The following is a 16,129-nucleotide window of genomic DNA, read 5'->3' as shown; positions in this document are numbered from 1 at the left end:
AGGTCCAGCTGGTGGCATAGAAGGGACCCTCCATCCCTCTTCGGACAGCCCCAGCCCCTGTCTTCCCCCGACCCTCGGCTGACTCTGTTGAGAGAGGGGCGGGAGGGCCCAGTAAAGAGGTTTGGACTGAACAGGTTTCTCTCTTGGCTGCTTGCACATTCCTTGTTGCAAGGTATTCTGGGTACTCATACCCAAGACCTCCTTAGACCTGGAAGACTGATCTTTGTATTTTTCCATCTGAATGATTTTAATTAAGAAAGCCCTGGCTGCCAGCCTCAGAAAGAATCATTCTTTTTCCCTGATGAAAAGCAGCGCCTTTGTGTGCAAGGTCAGCCTAGCACAGAGAATCAAGTCTCCGGTATCCTAAGAGAACTTTTCTAGGAGGGACCACAGGTAGAATGCCCTGCAGCAGACCCAGCATCCGCCTGGACTCCTGTGGCGGAGCCAGCAGGAAGCCTGGGGCTCTCCCCAAGGGCCACTTTGGAAGTCTCTCTCTGGCTTTCTTATTGCTGCGGTCCGTTTCCTCTGCATCTTTCTGAACATCCCAAGGACCCTGAAGCAGAGTCACCTCCAGCATAATAAGTCACCTCCCTATGTCTCACCACCATTCAGTGCCATTCTAATAATTGTTAGTGCTCCACCAGCTCTTTGTTTGGTGGGGAAGGCGCTCACCTGGCCTAGCCAGGTAAGGAGTAACGAGGTGCAGTGCCTGCTAACAAGCCTCAGAGGTAAACTCCTTCCCGCCATTCTGCCTTGCTGTTCGAGGTGATTACTTGTAAATGGGAGAGCAACCCTCAAGGCCACGGGCGTGGACAGCAGGACTGACCGCAGTTCTTTTGTCCCTCCGCAGCGCCACCTAGCGCCAGAAGTGTTCCGGGAGATCTTTGGAATGTCCATCCAGGAGTTCGACAAGTTACCTCTTTGGAGACGCAATGAAATGAAGAAAAAAGCAAAACTCTTCTAAGTCCCACACGTAGACAGCAATCAGAAAAAAAGGACTAACAATGGCAGTGACACATAGGATGTTGTGTTAAGGCCCAAACCTGATTGGAGAATTTGCAAACTACCGTTCCCTCGGCAACAACAAAAAGGGAGAAATCCGATTAAAACACCCACGAGCCCAACATTGGGCTGACCAATGGCGACAAGCTTGCCAAGGAGCAAGTAGAAATGTCTGTGTCCCCACACGCGACAGTAGTGTTCGCAGGTGGCCCTTTCACGTCACCTGATGCACACAACAGAAGCTCCTCCTTTTGTTTCTTTTTAACTGTTGTCCGACGATCGTGCCGACTGGATGGACCAGAGCCAGCAAGTGCCCTTAGGATGCCGCGTGGGAAAAACAGCTGTCGTAACTCCAAAGTATGAGTATATTTATTACGTAGCAGACTGGCTAAGAAGGAAGAGCCCGAGGGACACGTCCATGTGGTTGCAGCCTTTTGCACACGCCTTTGCTCCTGGCCTCGCGTAGCTCTGTGCTCCCGTAGGGTGGGAATCCCAGCCTGGGAACTCCGCGGCTCTGCACCAGCGGGCTCAGTAGCAGCTGGAGTTATTCTTAACAATCTCCTTGTTCTCTGCTGTTAGCCAGGACCTGGTTCACAAGTCACTTAGCTATTGTTTTTTTTTTTCCCCAAAAAAGTTTTTTCAAGAGAAAGAAGGAAAAGGAATGAAAGGAAAAGCTGCCTTCACTCCTTTTCTGCTTCAGATAATGCGATTGCCTCCCCTCCCCAGCAGGGACTGGAGCCACCTCTCGCCCACCCCCCCCCCCCCTTTACACAGACAGGAAAGGGGAGCAAAGGTCTCTGGACTGGCACGGCATGCTGTTAGGTGGTTTTCGCCCAGGGGCCAGGGCACTCTCGGCAAAAAGCAGCTCTGTGTCCCACCAACGCAAGTCCCATGCTCTGCTTTGCATCTGGCATCCCCTGCACTGAGTCATGCCCATGCTGGGTTCGGGTTCTTTTCTCTAGACATTTTCATGAGTGGGCATCAGAGGAAAGGCATGGTTTTCTGTTTTAAAACTGCAACTCCAGGGTTGACTGCCTGAAAGTGGTTTAATTTGGCCTTTTCTGCTTCTCTTCTTGCCTAGCATGGTTGGCTCCATGGTGCATGCGCGCATGCCCATGCATCCGACCTACTAACAGTCTGCAAACGGCTCTGGGAGCCGGTGGAGCTGGAAGACCAGCTGCTCCTTGTCTGAATGAAGCCAGACTAGAGTGCAGTTTTGCTCCTTCGTATCCATCAGTTGCCTCTTGCTTCACTCGATATTTCTGCTGCCCCATCTCCCCTCTGGCCTCACCCCATTGGCAGCCTGTGTGTCCCAGTCCCTGCTTTGCTCTGGCAAAGTGTGAGGGGCGGGGACCACGGTGTGTTCCCTGAGTTTCCCTGCCACCATCAGCAACGGGGGTCCCAGCGCTAGGCTGGTGGGGAGACTTTCTGCCATTGTGGGGTCAAAAAGGACCCTCAATGTTTTCACTGGTTGATAATTATACCCCATGCACATGCAGATCGGATACCCATGTCAGAAAGACTGCAGTGATGGTTAAAACGCTGAGCCCAAAACCTGTTCCCACTAACACAACATTGCTTTCCTTGTATCTTTTCAATTTGGTTCTGCAGCCGTCTTAGGAGGGAGAAGAGCTTCTTGCCATGTCAAGTGCATTGGGAAATGTAAACTATGCCGTGCAAACATGCACTGCCCGAAAATGCCAGTAGCCTCCTGTTTGCAAGCAGAGCAGTGCTGTGCTCTGCAGTGGGGGCAGTGAACCCCAATACAGAGTGGGCTCCCCAACCCAAGTCCCCAGCAGAAGGCTCCAGCCGGAGGGATGGCTGCAGAGGAGGTCACCTGCCTCTCCCAGCTGCCAGGTCCAGTAGCTGGGCCGCCACACACTCCCCCCCTCTGTTCAATGGGGCTCGGCAAGCTTGTTCTCAAAGCATCCAGGCCGCTGTTCCAGGGATCCGTATTTTCTGCTTCAACCCCGCCCCGCACTGCACATAAAAATTCCAGGTGTGAACCCAGTCAAATGGACAGGGATTGTTCACTGTAGGGATGGAGTTATACGCCTGGCAAGCTTCCCTGGTGCAGACACAAGGGCTACATGTGTAAGCGTTGGGCTTCCGTCCCACCCTGCCAGCCCGTTGCTCGTGTGGCGTAACGGAGGCCCGTACGGCACTGTGAAAGGCACTGCTTCCTTTCAGGCTTCTTCCAGAAGAGCCAGGGTACCAGCCTGTCTTCCCGCGTGATTTGTGATGGGACACAAAGGGTGTTTGGAAGCGTGTCCAGCTAGCCACGCGTCCACAGCGTGGTCTGGGTTCATGAGGGAATGTTTGTAATGTGACTTCTTCGACAACACAAAACATACTGCCTGCTCTCTGCAACCTTGAACAGGGAAGCTGGAGTGAATGGGTGATACGGTGCAAAAACAAAGTTGTTTTTATCCGTCCTGTCCTCTAGCCTCCCCCACCCCCCCTTTTCCCAGTGCCGTTGTTCCCGGGGCCGAGTCTCCTCCTCCTCCGAGCCGGGACTGGGGCAGCCCACGCTCTCTCTCCGTCTGGTTATGTCCGTCAGCTCCACTGGCGGGGCCTTTGCTGGGAATGTTTATAAAACTTTCACCTAATTTCTTTACACTTGAAAGCGAACACCTTTTTCTAAAGAATTGCTTCTCAGATGATTACATAAACTATATATATATATGCTTTTGCTAGTTTAAACAACTCAAACCATTTTGACTAAATAGGTTTTTCTAAAAACTCTTCTAAGCCAACTCAGTGGCCGAAACCCCCCTGCGTGTGCGTGTTGAAGGCACAGGGGGGCCCTCCAGGCCTCCGGCCCCCCGGGGGCTGTCTCCGTTCCTGTCCCGAGTGACGGCGGGAGGAAACCGGCCTCCGCGTCCTCTGGGCAGCCGCAGTTTTCACAAATTACTCCTCTGCGTGTCCGGCCGCTGTGTAACCAGTGCTTCCTAAGCTGGCCTTGATTTTATCTGATTTTTAAAAATGATTTTTCTTTGACCCACCAAGTGTTTGTCCGTACGCCCTAAAACTCACTCATTAGTCCTCTGTTTTGAAGAACGTTCTATCCAGGAGAAAAAAAAAAAGGTTATTTTGGACTGGAGGTTTGTGATGACGCCACCTCATAGGGATGATGTACGTCAGGGGAAGCGCCCACCTGTGTTACAATGAAAAGAATGAGAAACTTCTACTTTGGCATTTAAAAAAGACAAAAAACAAAAACACTGTCTTTCCCGTGGCTGCCCAGGAACTAGGGAGATGGTGACTGATACCCTTTGCATATGGGTTTCTGGGTTTTTGTCTGGGCAAGCTGGATTCACGGCAAGCTCAAAAAGAAAGGGGGAGGTGGACAGTTGAAGCTGAAAGAAACTTCCTGAACAATTCTTTGTGTGCGCGGCAAAATTAAATGCAGCATATGCTGACACTTCACGTAACTGAGTGGCAATTGTTATCATTAAATAACATTCTCCCCCAGTGTGTCTCTCCCGAGAGTGAAGACCCCGAGTCACTTTCTGAGCCCGTTCACCAAAGGCAGAAGGAGACCACACTGTGTACACCAGCGTTCAAAACGGCCGTGAGCCGCTTATCATTGTGTGTGCATCCATCTCTTCACCCTGCAGGAGAGAGAACGGATGTCCTCAAAACTGATGTTCCCTGGGGGTTTTATGTACAGACCCACCTGGTAACCAACGCGTGCCGTTTCTGTGAGTTGCCAGCAACCCCGCGTCGAAGCTCTCCCAATTCTTTCCATTTCTGTTGGGTTTATGGAATTTCTTTTCAAGTGTTAGAAGGTCCACTGTTCTCCCTGCCCTCCCTCCCCTTTTCAGAACTATGAAAGCAAATATGTGGAAGAACTGCTGTGTCAAAGATGTGTCGTGTCCCCCGTGAAAGTGAGTGGGTGTCCGTCTGCACCCCGAGTGCCGCGTGCCGGTCTGCAGAGGTGGCCAGTGGCCGCGTCGCTGTGCTTACGACTCCAACCTCCTCCACGCTCCCGTTGCCACAGCACTCGCCCCTCTGCGCTGTACCCTGGGTCTCCGTTGTACTCACGACTCAGTGAATAAAGTGCGTGCTTTATTCGTGGGTGCCTCCACGTCGTGTCTGCTTTCTCGTTGCCCTGCTCCCTCTAAAGAGCGGTCCCATCCATAGAAGCTCCAGCCTCACCTCCAATAACCAAAACGAAATCAGAATCAAACCAAAGCTTTAGGAATACGTTTTCATCGCATAGGCAGGCTGGCTGGCGAGGGAAACGCAACCAGATAGGGTGTACCAGGACTGTCCAGTTATTTGGACCATCGTGACCAGGTTGACTAAACAAGAACCACGTTCAATCGAGCTGTTGCACTGGCTGGTGTTTGGTTTGGTTTGTGACGTAAGCTCATCTTTCAGGCAAGGCTGATGATTTGCGGGGGTTAAAGGGGAAAAGCTTCTGAACTCTCAGGCGTGAAGGCCACGTGGCTAAGAAGCTCAGCTGCAATGGGAGGAAAACATCTGTCCAGCCTTCGCCCTCCCCTGCAGCACCAAATTCAAAGTGAAGGAACCCTGCGTTCTGATTTCTTTGCTCTTCACGGCCAGGACCTCTGCACTCCGGGTGGCCTCTGCTCATGCAGTTCTGCAGCAGGTCTCTGTGTCCACGGGGGATGCTGTCGCAGAATACCACCAACAGCAGGGTGGGGGTGAGGGGTTGAACGGTAAACTCGTATCCCTTACAGTTCTGGAAGCTGGGAAGTCCACGGTCAAGGCGCTGGTGGGTCAGGTGCCTGGGGAGAGCCTGCTGGGTTTGTAGATGCCGTCTTATGAGCTCACAGGGTGGGCAGCAATGAGAGGAAGCAAGCGCTCTGCCGCCTCTTCTTACAAGGAACTGCCCCCTCCTAAGGGCTCTATCCCTCAGAACCTCACTGCCTTCCCCTTGAGCATGAGGGTGGGCCATGAATTTGGGGGGCACACCAACACACCATCCACAACCCCTGTCTGGGGCCAGTGGCACTCGCATTCAGCAGACCCCCACCTGGCAGCTGGAAAGAGGTTCTGGAGAGAGTTGCCACGTTTCGTTCACTGCTGTAAAAAGCAGGCCAGGAAGCCCCAGCCGGGGGTCTGCGTCCTGTCAGCGTCTGCCTCTCCCCACACCAGGGTCACCAGTTCAGTCCCTAATCACCACAGCCGGTGTCCCCTTCAGTCCCTGTTACGCTGCCTGTGGCATCTGCCCCCATTGCCCCACCATGCTGCCGGCTGTCCACGACTCCCAGCCTCGCTCCAGTGGTCAGCCCTTGCACGGCAAATCCAACCAACTGGGCTGGGGATCCAAGGCCCTTCGCAGCTGACCTTTGCCTCGCCCGCTGCTCAGCGCCCCCTCCCAAAATGCCCCGCCTTCGAATCTCGCTCTCAGCTCTTCCAAACCACACCAGGGCCTCACCGCCTCCGCAGCTCTGCCCGTGGCCTTTCCTCTCTACAGTGTCCAACTCTTCTAGGAGGTGGAGGGCGGAGAGCCTCTGGCCCCAGAGAGAGGAGGCAATGGAACCTCCGTGCTGGAAATCAGTTGCCCGGAGCTCCCTGGAGCCGTCATGTGAATTTCCCATGGGCTCCATTGCTGAAATCAAAGACAAGCCCAAGTTCACACCCTGTCTATGATGGGCCCAACCCAACCTGCCGGGTAAATTCTTTGCGTGCCTGGAGTTGAACATCTCGTTTGACACTCACCAGCGCTGCGGAGCCCTGCTGGCTTTGCATGTGTCTCTGCTCCGCAGTCGAGATCTCTAGTGGTGAGGCCTTGCCGTTCAGCGCGAGGCCCTGGGCTGCCAGTATCCCCTGCAACACGGGCCATCGGAGCGCCGCCCTGCAGGCGAGGAAACCGAAGCTCGGAGGCTGAGTAAACACACCTGCCTGGTTCCTCAGTCAGCGAGGCCCAGAGCTGGGATCACCCAGACCTGTCCCCCTTCAAATCCCATCTTGTTTCCCTCCGCGTCCCACAGCCCGTGACCTTCCGAAGGTGAGGACTGCGTCTCCCACACTCTAAACCTCCCAGGGGCACTGCGCAAAGGGGTTCTCTGGGGACACTGGCCAGTCCTTTCAGTCTGTCTGTGCGCCCCATCAAGACCCCCAAGGCGGGGGTGCTTACGGGCTGTGTGCTTTAAGACCAATTGTTGAGCCTCTCTATGCCTCAGTTTGTTCGACTGCAAAATGGACAAAATAATAATATCCATCAGAACCTTGTTGCTTAATTATTACAGCATGTTGCTGAGCACAGTGCAATACCCAGCATGAAGTAATTGCTCCAGAAACTTGAGTGATTTTTAGTCAGAGTATGGACTCGCAGAACCCCCTAAACTCTCTGAGCCTCAGTTTCCCCATCGGTCCCTTAGGAGAGGATGCCGGCTCTGGCTCTCTGATTGTGTAGTGAGGCCCAGTGAGGGCAGGGAGCCTGCTCAGACGCAGGGAAGTGTTACACTAACAGAAGGTGTTGGGTCAGGAGGACTTCTTGGTGTTATTGTAAGTAGTTTAATCATTGATAACTTTAATTTCTGTTCTGGACTTTTTGTCCCCTCTACGCCTCATATGAGTCCTCCTGCGAAGAAGCAAGCAAAACCAGCTTGCTTCTTTCACGTGCCTCAGGAATACCCCTCTCTTTGTCCAGGGGATGGAGGTCCCCCGAAGATGTGCTACCGGATAGTAATAGTAACAAAGTACCACGTGGCTGTGGGGTGCAGGGTACAGCACCAAACTGCTCGGGTCTGGAGTCCAGCCCCACCAATAATTAGCTGAGTGACCAGTGACAGTTTAACTTTTCTAAGGCTCAATTTCCACTTCTGTAAAATAATAATAATAATACCTACCTCAAAGGATTATTGTGAGACTCATCTAGAACAGGACCGAGCATGATATAAAATAAAGCTCTCAAACATTAGCTTTTATTAACAAAGTTGCTGTCGTGTCATAAGGACTTTACTATCTGCTGAGTCCTGCGCTCAGTAGGTGACACGGTTGATCTCACACAGCTCCATACACCACCCCTCCCCTCGCCTGCATCTTCCCAGTTCCAAGCTCAGCACGTTGGGTGAATGTCATGCAGGCACTGTGGCCAGCCAGGGTGGCAGGCTGCTGTACCCGGAAACAGCCCAAGGAGCCAGTGTGGGGCTCGGCTCTTCCCAAGGGGTTTTAGAGTGGGCGACTGGTGTGTCCTGGGTGGTAACGACCCCCCTGGCCTATGCAACGGGGTGCTTAGGACCCCCAGCTGCCGAGGAGCTGAGATGCATTCCCTTGAAAGATGGCTCCGCCCCCAGAAAGGGCTTTAAAATGGTCTGACTCACTTCAAAGCCATCCAAGGCAGCAGAGGCTGAGCTGCCAGTCCTTGTAGTATTTGGGGACATTTCCTAGGCTCCAGAAAGCCACCAGCCCCACTCAGCCCCTCCTGTCCATGGCTGGGAGGGGCTCCTCCTCCCCACAGAGCCAAGCAGCCTGGCCCCGGGCGTGTCACCAGCTTGGCCCTGCTGGACAGGGCCCATTGTTGGCCGGAAAACCCTGGGAAGGGTGGGGACGCTAGGCTGGCAGCTTTTGAGAAAGCCCAGGGTGGTGAAGACCAGCGCCCACAGCTTCTGGGAATCCCAACCCCCACCTCGAGGACCTGTTTCCACGCCCTAAACTCCCTTTTCCCCCCTACTGAGCCAGCACTCGGATACAAAGCGCCCCTTCACTCCCTCAGCGCCCGGAGCTCTGCTCAGGAGAGGGCCCAAGCAGGTCAGGGCTCTGGCGGAGGGTGTCACATGACCACATTTATTTTACTTTCCAGTCTCAGCTGGATGAAAGTGCTCTCCGGGGCCTGCCATTGTGCCCAGCACAATAGCAGCCCCTGGAGAGGTCTCTCTGTATTTATTTGCGCTGTCCGCCTGCTGCGGCCTCTTAACTCAGCCCTTCCCTTCAGATAAAAAGGAGAGTTGGCTTGGGAAGCCCGCCAACGCAGAGGCTGGTTCCACCTTGCCCTTAGCATGGTGCACCCGTGGGCCCTCCCAAACATCCCGAGGGGCCCGGGGGGAGGCAGAGCCCCTCTGCTCCCAGACCCAGAGCTCGGGGATCAGGCTCCAGGGCCCGAGAGTCCACAGGGTAAGCGGGTGGATGACCTCGGGGTGATGGCAGCAGCTGACACTGCCTGAGGCGCCCCGGGGTGCCAGGGGCTGGACTAAGTACCCTGTGTGGATTACTTCGTTTACCCTGGGGGAAGCCAGGACTAGGAGGGGCCCACCAAAAGGGAAGTGGGATGGCAGCCCCTCCCACCAAGTCAGAAAGCCACATTTCTGCTAACACTGTCACAGCTCTCGGGAGTCTCCATAGTAAAACGTGGTTGTCTCATGCTTTGCCGAAAGACTCATCTTTGCAAAGACAAAGATCAGCCTTTCCCAGCAAAGTGGAGCCTGGCCACGGGTAACGTCTCGTTCGAACCTGGCCGGATGCCGCCACAGGGTGTATCGATTCTTTTACTTCTGTGATTATCGCAACTGCATGCTCCTTAAGGAAAAGTTAGAAAGTGTGGGTGGCAGGTACACTCCCATCAGCCTGGATTCCCCTGGGTTCTGTTTTGTTTTTTAAATAGAACAAATACTCCTGTCCTCCAAAAAAGGAAAAAAGAAAAAAGCATTTCAGACAAGTTTGATGCAATTGCTGGTATTCACAAATTATTGTAACCAGATGGCTGCTGTGAATGTGCCACTTTCACAAGCAACCCTGGTAGGTGGTGTCATCCTCAGTGCACAGATCAGGGCCGTCTGGAGCCACGATGCGGACCCAGGGGTGACAGCGGAGCTGACACTGCAGTCCACAAGGAGATTCCGATTGGGTGGGTCTGGAGTGGGGACCGCGACGCTGTATATTAAAGCTGGGAAGCTTCCCAGTGATTCTGATGATCAACCAGGTTTGGGACCCTCTGCCCCCACAGTGAGTGACCTCGGGCCCAGAGTGGAGCTGGCCTGTGAGTAACCAGGCACCCTTCGCCAGGCTTTGCCCCTCACTGTCACCCTCATCCATGGGACCGGAAGTCAGACAAGTCCCAGGAAGTCTCCAGAGGCCTCCCCGGGAAATCACCGGCATCTTCCTCAGCTCAGCCGGGCGTCCAGCCCTCTGAGCAGATTCCATTCAGAAGTCGCCTCAGTGGCAAGGAGATTGTCATCTCCAGGCACAGAAAGACGCCTGAGAGGAGAGAAGCTGTCGGGCGCCCAGTGGCTTCCAGGGAAAACAACGCGCCAACATCCCTTCTCCTTTTTCTCCACTCACAACCTTGAAAAACCTCCACAGATTGAAAAAAATAGCCTAGAAATCCTGCTATTAAACCAGACAGTTTATTTTTCTCCCCAGTATTCTCACTGTTTCCTCGGTCTATCATTTGCTCAGATGGTGTTAAAAACTCCAGTCCTAAGCTTTCTACGGAGATGGTCAGCCCAGGGGAAGGTGGTAGCTGTCTTCAGGGCCTGGCGGAGGGAGAGTGACATCGGGGAGCCAGGAGCTGTGACCGCAAATAAAAGTGGTTGTTTTTATTTCTGAGCTCACACGACAGCATCTGCAGGGGGTTGAAACAGTGTCACCGATGGGTGTGTCCGCCCAGAACCTCAGGATGCAGCCTCGTTAGGAGTAGCGGAACCCTTGCAGGTTGTGGTGAGGGGTGGGGAGCGCACCTAGAGGGAAAACTGGAGAGAAGTAGCCCGAAAATTTGGCCCCATCTTTTCAGATCTGGCTCCACTCTCACTCAAGGTGGAAAGTGGTCTTCCATTTTTACAGCTCACACATTATTCCTCCATCCATGGCTCCTTCCCACTGGAATGTGTTTCCGACTTTACAGATATCCTGGTGGAGCATTTTGTAGTCCTGGTTGCTGGGTAATGTGGTGAACCCTGGTGTAAGAGGGTCACATAGGATGAAGTAACTTTGGAGATCTGGGCCACCCGGAGGCATTCAAGTATCTGGTGCATAGTAGGTGTACAGTGCACAGTAGGTGCACAGCTACAGTCAGGGCTTGTTTGACGTCTAGAAATGATTTTTTCCTAGTTGTGCAAGTTTTCCTCAGTTCTCAATGGGATAAGCAGCCCTCAAGCCATTGCTAATATCTCATGTTTAAATTTCAGCAACGCGTTTTTGGCATCTGACGTTAAGAGACGTGATGCTTGGTGCTGAGGGACGTGTAACTATGAATAAAACAAGCGGCAGGGACTAGGGTGAGGCCAGGGAGGGGCTGGGGCCTCATGGTGTACAGGGAGCTCACTCTCGGGGTCACGTGACTGCCAACCCCGAGAAAGCACGATCCCTGCCCTCCACCAGCTTCGCTAAGGCTGGAGGGCAGTGCAGATAAGGGTGTCATACATTAGATTTGGGGCCTGAGCAGATGAAAATGTTCACAAGATAAAAAAATAAATAAATAAAGCAAACCAAAGGCCGACATGTAAGCCCTTACCCTATACAATTTCTAGAAGACAATACAGAACATTTTCGTGACCTGGAGTTAGGCAGAGTTCTTAGATACGATACCAAAAGCATGATCCGTACAATTTCTTAAAGTGGTAAATTGGTCTTCATCGAAATTAAGAACTGCTCTTTGAAAGATACCGTAAAGAAAATGAAACAGCAAAGCTTCCGTTGAGAGAGAGAAAAAAGAAATACTTGCAAAGCCCAGATCTGATGAAGGACTGGAACCCAGCCTGTCACGTGAAGGGTTCTCCAGGACAAAGAGCCGCTGAGGATGCAGGGAAACTGGGGCTCTCCTCCCAGGCTGCAGGGGCGCAGAACGATGCAGTCACTTTGGGGAACAGTTTGACGGTTTCTTATGAAGTCAAACATCCACTCATCATAGGGCCCAGCAACCCCACACCTCAGGATTTCTCCAAGGGAAACCAAAACCTTCGGCTATATGAAAACCGGCGTGTGAATGTTTATGTTGACTTTATTCATCTTGCTCAAAACTGAAGACATTCACCCTGGCTGGCGTAGCTCAGTGGATTGAGCTCGGGCTGCGAACCAGGAATCGTAGGTTTGATTCCCAGTCAGGGCACATGCCTAGGTTGCAGGTCACGGCCCCCAGCAACCGCACACTGATGTTTCTCTCTCTCTCTCTCCTCTCCCTCTGTCTCTCTCTCTCTCTCTCTCTCTCTCTCTCTCCCCTCCCTTTCTCTCTCCCTTCCCTCTCTAAAAATAAATAAATAAAATCTTTTTAAAAAATTTAAAAAAAAATCAAAAAACTGAAAACATCCCAAACGTTGTTTATGGGGAATGGATAAACAAACTGCAGTTCGTGCATCCAGCGGAATCGCACTCAGCAGTAAAAGGGATGAGCTATTGCAACTGTTGCAATCACAAGGGTGAAGCTCAAACGCGCTGTGCTAAGTGGAGGAAAAGCCAGAATCAAAAAGCTACATCATGGAGAATTAGATGGATACGATATTCTGGAAAAGGCAAGACGTAAAGGGAGAGAAACCCACAAATCAGAGGTTTCTAGAAGCTATGAGTGGGGGAGGGTTGACTACAAAGGGGCACATGGAAATTGGGGGGCTGTTGAAATGTCTGTGTCTTAATTATGGTGGAAAGTATGCGACTGTAATTTGTCAAAACTCACAGAACTGTGCACCAAAGTAAAAAAATGTTTAAAAAATATAAACAGGCTTATCCAACCCATTTTTATCGGCAATAGTAGTGTACTGGGATCTGTGAGATGTATAAAGGCAAGGTGATATATCTCCAATCTCGAGAGGCTCACAGCCTTGCTATAAAGTAGCCACTATCCTAAGCCCTTGAGATAAACAGGGAGCAAACAGGCATTAATCAAATAACCCTACAAATATAAACAGAGGGTTATAAGTGTCCAAAGAATCAATGACCTGGTTGGTTCTGGAATTGCAGCAAAGCCCTTCTGGGGATGCTTCTGCCTGAGTTGCCGCTGTACTGGTCAGGGGCGGCCATGGTGGAGGATGGAGGAGTTGAGGGCGGTGCAAAGGATCGCTGGTGCTTTTCTGGATTGTGCAAGGGGCTAGGTGGTAGAACCTGTAGTGTAGTTTGGAGGAAGAGCAGGTTTGGGGCAGAGAGATCATGAGTTAAATATGTCAACAAGGGTTAAATCAGAGAGAGTAGCACCTGCTTAAGGGCACAGCTACGCAGGGAACTCAACAAAAAGGAACACACGCATCCCCACAAAAACCTGTACGTGAGTGTTCAGAGGAGCATTATTCACAACAGACCAAACATGGAAACAACTCAAATAGCCATCAATTGAGTGGATAAGTAAAATATGATATATCCTTACAATGCAATATTATTTGGCAGTAGAACGTAATGCAGGCATCATGCTAAGTGAAAGAAGCCAGACACAAAAAGAACATTGAGGTGGAATGGTCTTTGGAAATATTGTATCATTCCATTGACATGACATTTCCAAATAGGCAAACCTCTAAAGTCTGAACATAAACCAGTGGCTGCTAAGGCTGGGGACATAGGGCAAATGGGGCGCCCACTAATGGGTGCGAGGTTGTCTTTAAGGGTGATGAAGATGTTCAGACATTAATTGTGGTGACGGTTGTACAACTTTGTTACCATATTAAAATCATTCGTTTGTGCTCCGCCTGTTCCTCTACCCCTCCAAGACTTGAGCGCTCCCTCGGTGCCAGATATGACCCTAAGTGTTCTGCGTGCTTCACCCTTCAGGATCCTCACTATGTGTTTATGAATTCGGTGTTACCATCCCATTTTTCAGATGTAGCACTGTGCCCCGTGCCACACAGACCATGCACGATGGAGCTAGGCTTCTAACCAGACTCTCCAACTTCTCAGTCTGAAGGAAATCTTGAATCAAGACGTGACCCTGCTCAGGGAGGTCTTTCTCACAGCTTCCCAAGCTGTCCCACTTTTATTGGGCTGGCGAAAAGGTTTGTTTGTTTTTTCCCATAAGATGGCTCTAGTAGCTCTTAGTTGTGTTTAACTTCATCCAAAACAATTTTGTTAGACTGTACTGTGACAGCTGGCATATCAGCATGCGTTTTTAAAAAAAGTCATAAAAATTGGTGAATTTTTATGTAGCCATTTTAATATTGAAGATGGAAGAAAATCAGCAACATTTTCAGCCTATTATGCTTTATTATTTCAAGAAAGGTAAAAATGCAACTGAAATGCAAAATAGATTTGTGCAGTGTATGGAGAAGGTGCTGTGACTGATTGAATCTGTAAAAAGTGGTTTGAGAAGTTCCATGCTGGACATTTCTCGCTGGACTGTGCTCCACGGTCGGGTGGACCAGCTGAAGTTGATAGCGATCAAATTGAGACATTAATGGAGAACAATCAACATTCCACCATGTGCGAGACAGCCGACATACTCAAAATATCCAAATCAATAAAGTTATTGGGGAAAATAAAAAATGCGTCTTTTGCAGAAAAAAACTAAACAAACTTTTTGGCCAACCCAATACAACCCCTGGAGGAGACCCACCAGTTGGCTAAACCAGGGATTCTAGGACACCACTTGGGCGTCCACAGTTGTGAGCTGAATTAACCAAAGACAGCTGTGCGGGGGAGGATATGAACCCTACCGAAAGCCCTCAGGTCGATGGGCAGATCAAAGAACAAAGCCACAGGTCGAACACACTTGCAAGGTCCCTCTCTGAACAGCCAAGCCGCCTCATCTGTCTGCATGAACAGGTTACTCTTTTTCTGAGGAAACCACTCCTCATGTGCAGCAACTTAAAAAAGATGCTTGCTCCTTGCCATCTGGGACCTGCTTGTTCTTGGCTCCAAACCCTACTCCCCAATCCCTTCTGCACTGGGACCATCTGTAAACATTGCTTGAATTACACTGAAAATTCTAATCGAGTGACACCGACCGAGATGCCCAAACACCGTGTGATTGTAGTGGCCCGGTTTCAAACGCCCTGCCCTGCGAGAGGTTCCTCTCTGGACGAGTCCCATTTGCATTCTCTCAGTTGTTTCTGCCAGAAAAAACCGCGGCTTCATGAGGCTCGTTCCGAAAGGCAGCTGGGGCGCTGCGTCGCAAGGATTCTCCTCTCTCTCCCATCTCCGTCCCTTGGCCTCCCTGCCCCTGAACTATTTTGACCGTGAAAGAAAAACAAGTACAACCCTGTGACCCATCAGGAGCCCTGAAGCTCACTGTGACACAGTGTTCAAAATGCTCAGAGACCCGTCGTGACCCCGGACAGTCTCACCTTGCAGTTGTTGTTCCAGAATTTACCAGCATGGAATTTCAGATGTCGAAAGAAGGCGCGGCCATCAGCAGAGAAGGGAAACACCGTCTCCTCGGGCTGGGCTGGCTAGCTGGGGAGGGGCAGCTTCCTGACTCCTTGGCTCCTCCATTTGTGATCCGGGACCAGCACCATCAGCATCGCCTGGGAGCTTGTCAGAAATGCAGAGTCTCCGGCCCCACCCCAGCCCGTCTGCATCCGAATCTGAGTGTTAACCAGAGCCCCAGGTGAGTCCTGTACACGAACATTCACGAAGCGCTGGCTCAGTAGACTGGGCTCCTTTGCCAGTGACAGTAGAGTTTCTCGTGTCCCCTTTGAGGCTGGAAACCCTTTAGGGCTTTGTGCAATTTGTTACCCAGCAAAGCACCCGGCACCGAGCTTCGCATCAGACGCACAGAGCGGTGGGCGGTGGAGACCCGAGTGGGCGGGTGGTTGAAGTGATAGCCGGCCCTGGGCACCGAGGAGAACCCGTCTGCGTGGTGCAGTAACCGCTGGGTCGACATCTTCACCTGCAGCCACCGCGACCATCATCGCATCTAACGTCTGTCCTGAACTTACGTACCAGACGCTGAGTTACATCCTTTATGTACTTCACGTGATCCTCACAACAACTTACGGGGCGAGTGTAACTTGTATTCCTCTTGGAGCGAGGGGGAGACCGAGGTATAGAGAGGGTGAGGGAGCGGCCCAAGGTGGCCCAGCCAGAAAGAGGCGGAGGGGGGCGTCTACCCGGAACCTACATTCCAGTGCTTCTCAACTTCTTCACTATCGCCTCCCTCTAGGAGCCTTTTGAGACGTTTTGTCCTGTGATATTGTGATTTCTAATAAATATATATTTGGTCTTCGTCCCTCTTCTGGAGCAGAGCTGCTAAAACCCTTGGGATTTTCGAAGTGATGAGAGCCACACAGGTGTCGTGATA

The 16,129-nt window shown here is 51.6% G+C and overlaps 1 protein-coding gene across 24 annotated transcripts in view; it reads left to right on the top strand.

Moving 5' to 3' along the window:
* ABLIM1 (actin binding LIM protein 1) overlaps positions 1 to 5,081 on the top strand; it is a 266,602-nt gene extending 261,521 nt beyond the window's left edge. For all 24 annotated transcript variants that reach the window (XM_036027350.1, XM_036027344.1, XM_036027339.1 and 21 more), the window contains one exon: positions 851 to 5,081. In XM_036027350.1, coding sequence (XP_035883243.1) covers positions 851 to 964 — 114 coding nt within the window. In that variant the 3' untranslated portion in view covers positions 965 to 5,081. The remainder of the gene's footprint in view (positions 1 to 850) is intronic.
* Positions 5,082 to 16,129: the final 11,048 nt, after the last annotated feature.

Source organism: Phyllostomus discolor, chromosome 5 (assembly GCF_004126475.2).
Source record: "Phyllostomus discolor isolate MPI-MPIP mPhyDis1 chromosome 5, mPhyDis1.pri.v3, whole genome shotgun sequence".
Lineage (NCBI taxonomy): Eukaryota > Metazoa > Chordata > Mammalia > Chiroptera > Phyllostomidae > Phyllostomus > Phyllostomus discolor.
The sequence above is the reverse complement of the archived record's forward strand: the minus strand, read 5'-3'. Positions and strand labels throughout refer to the sequence as shown.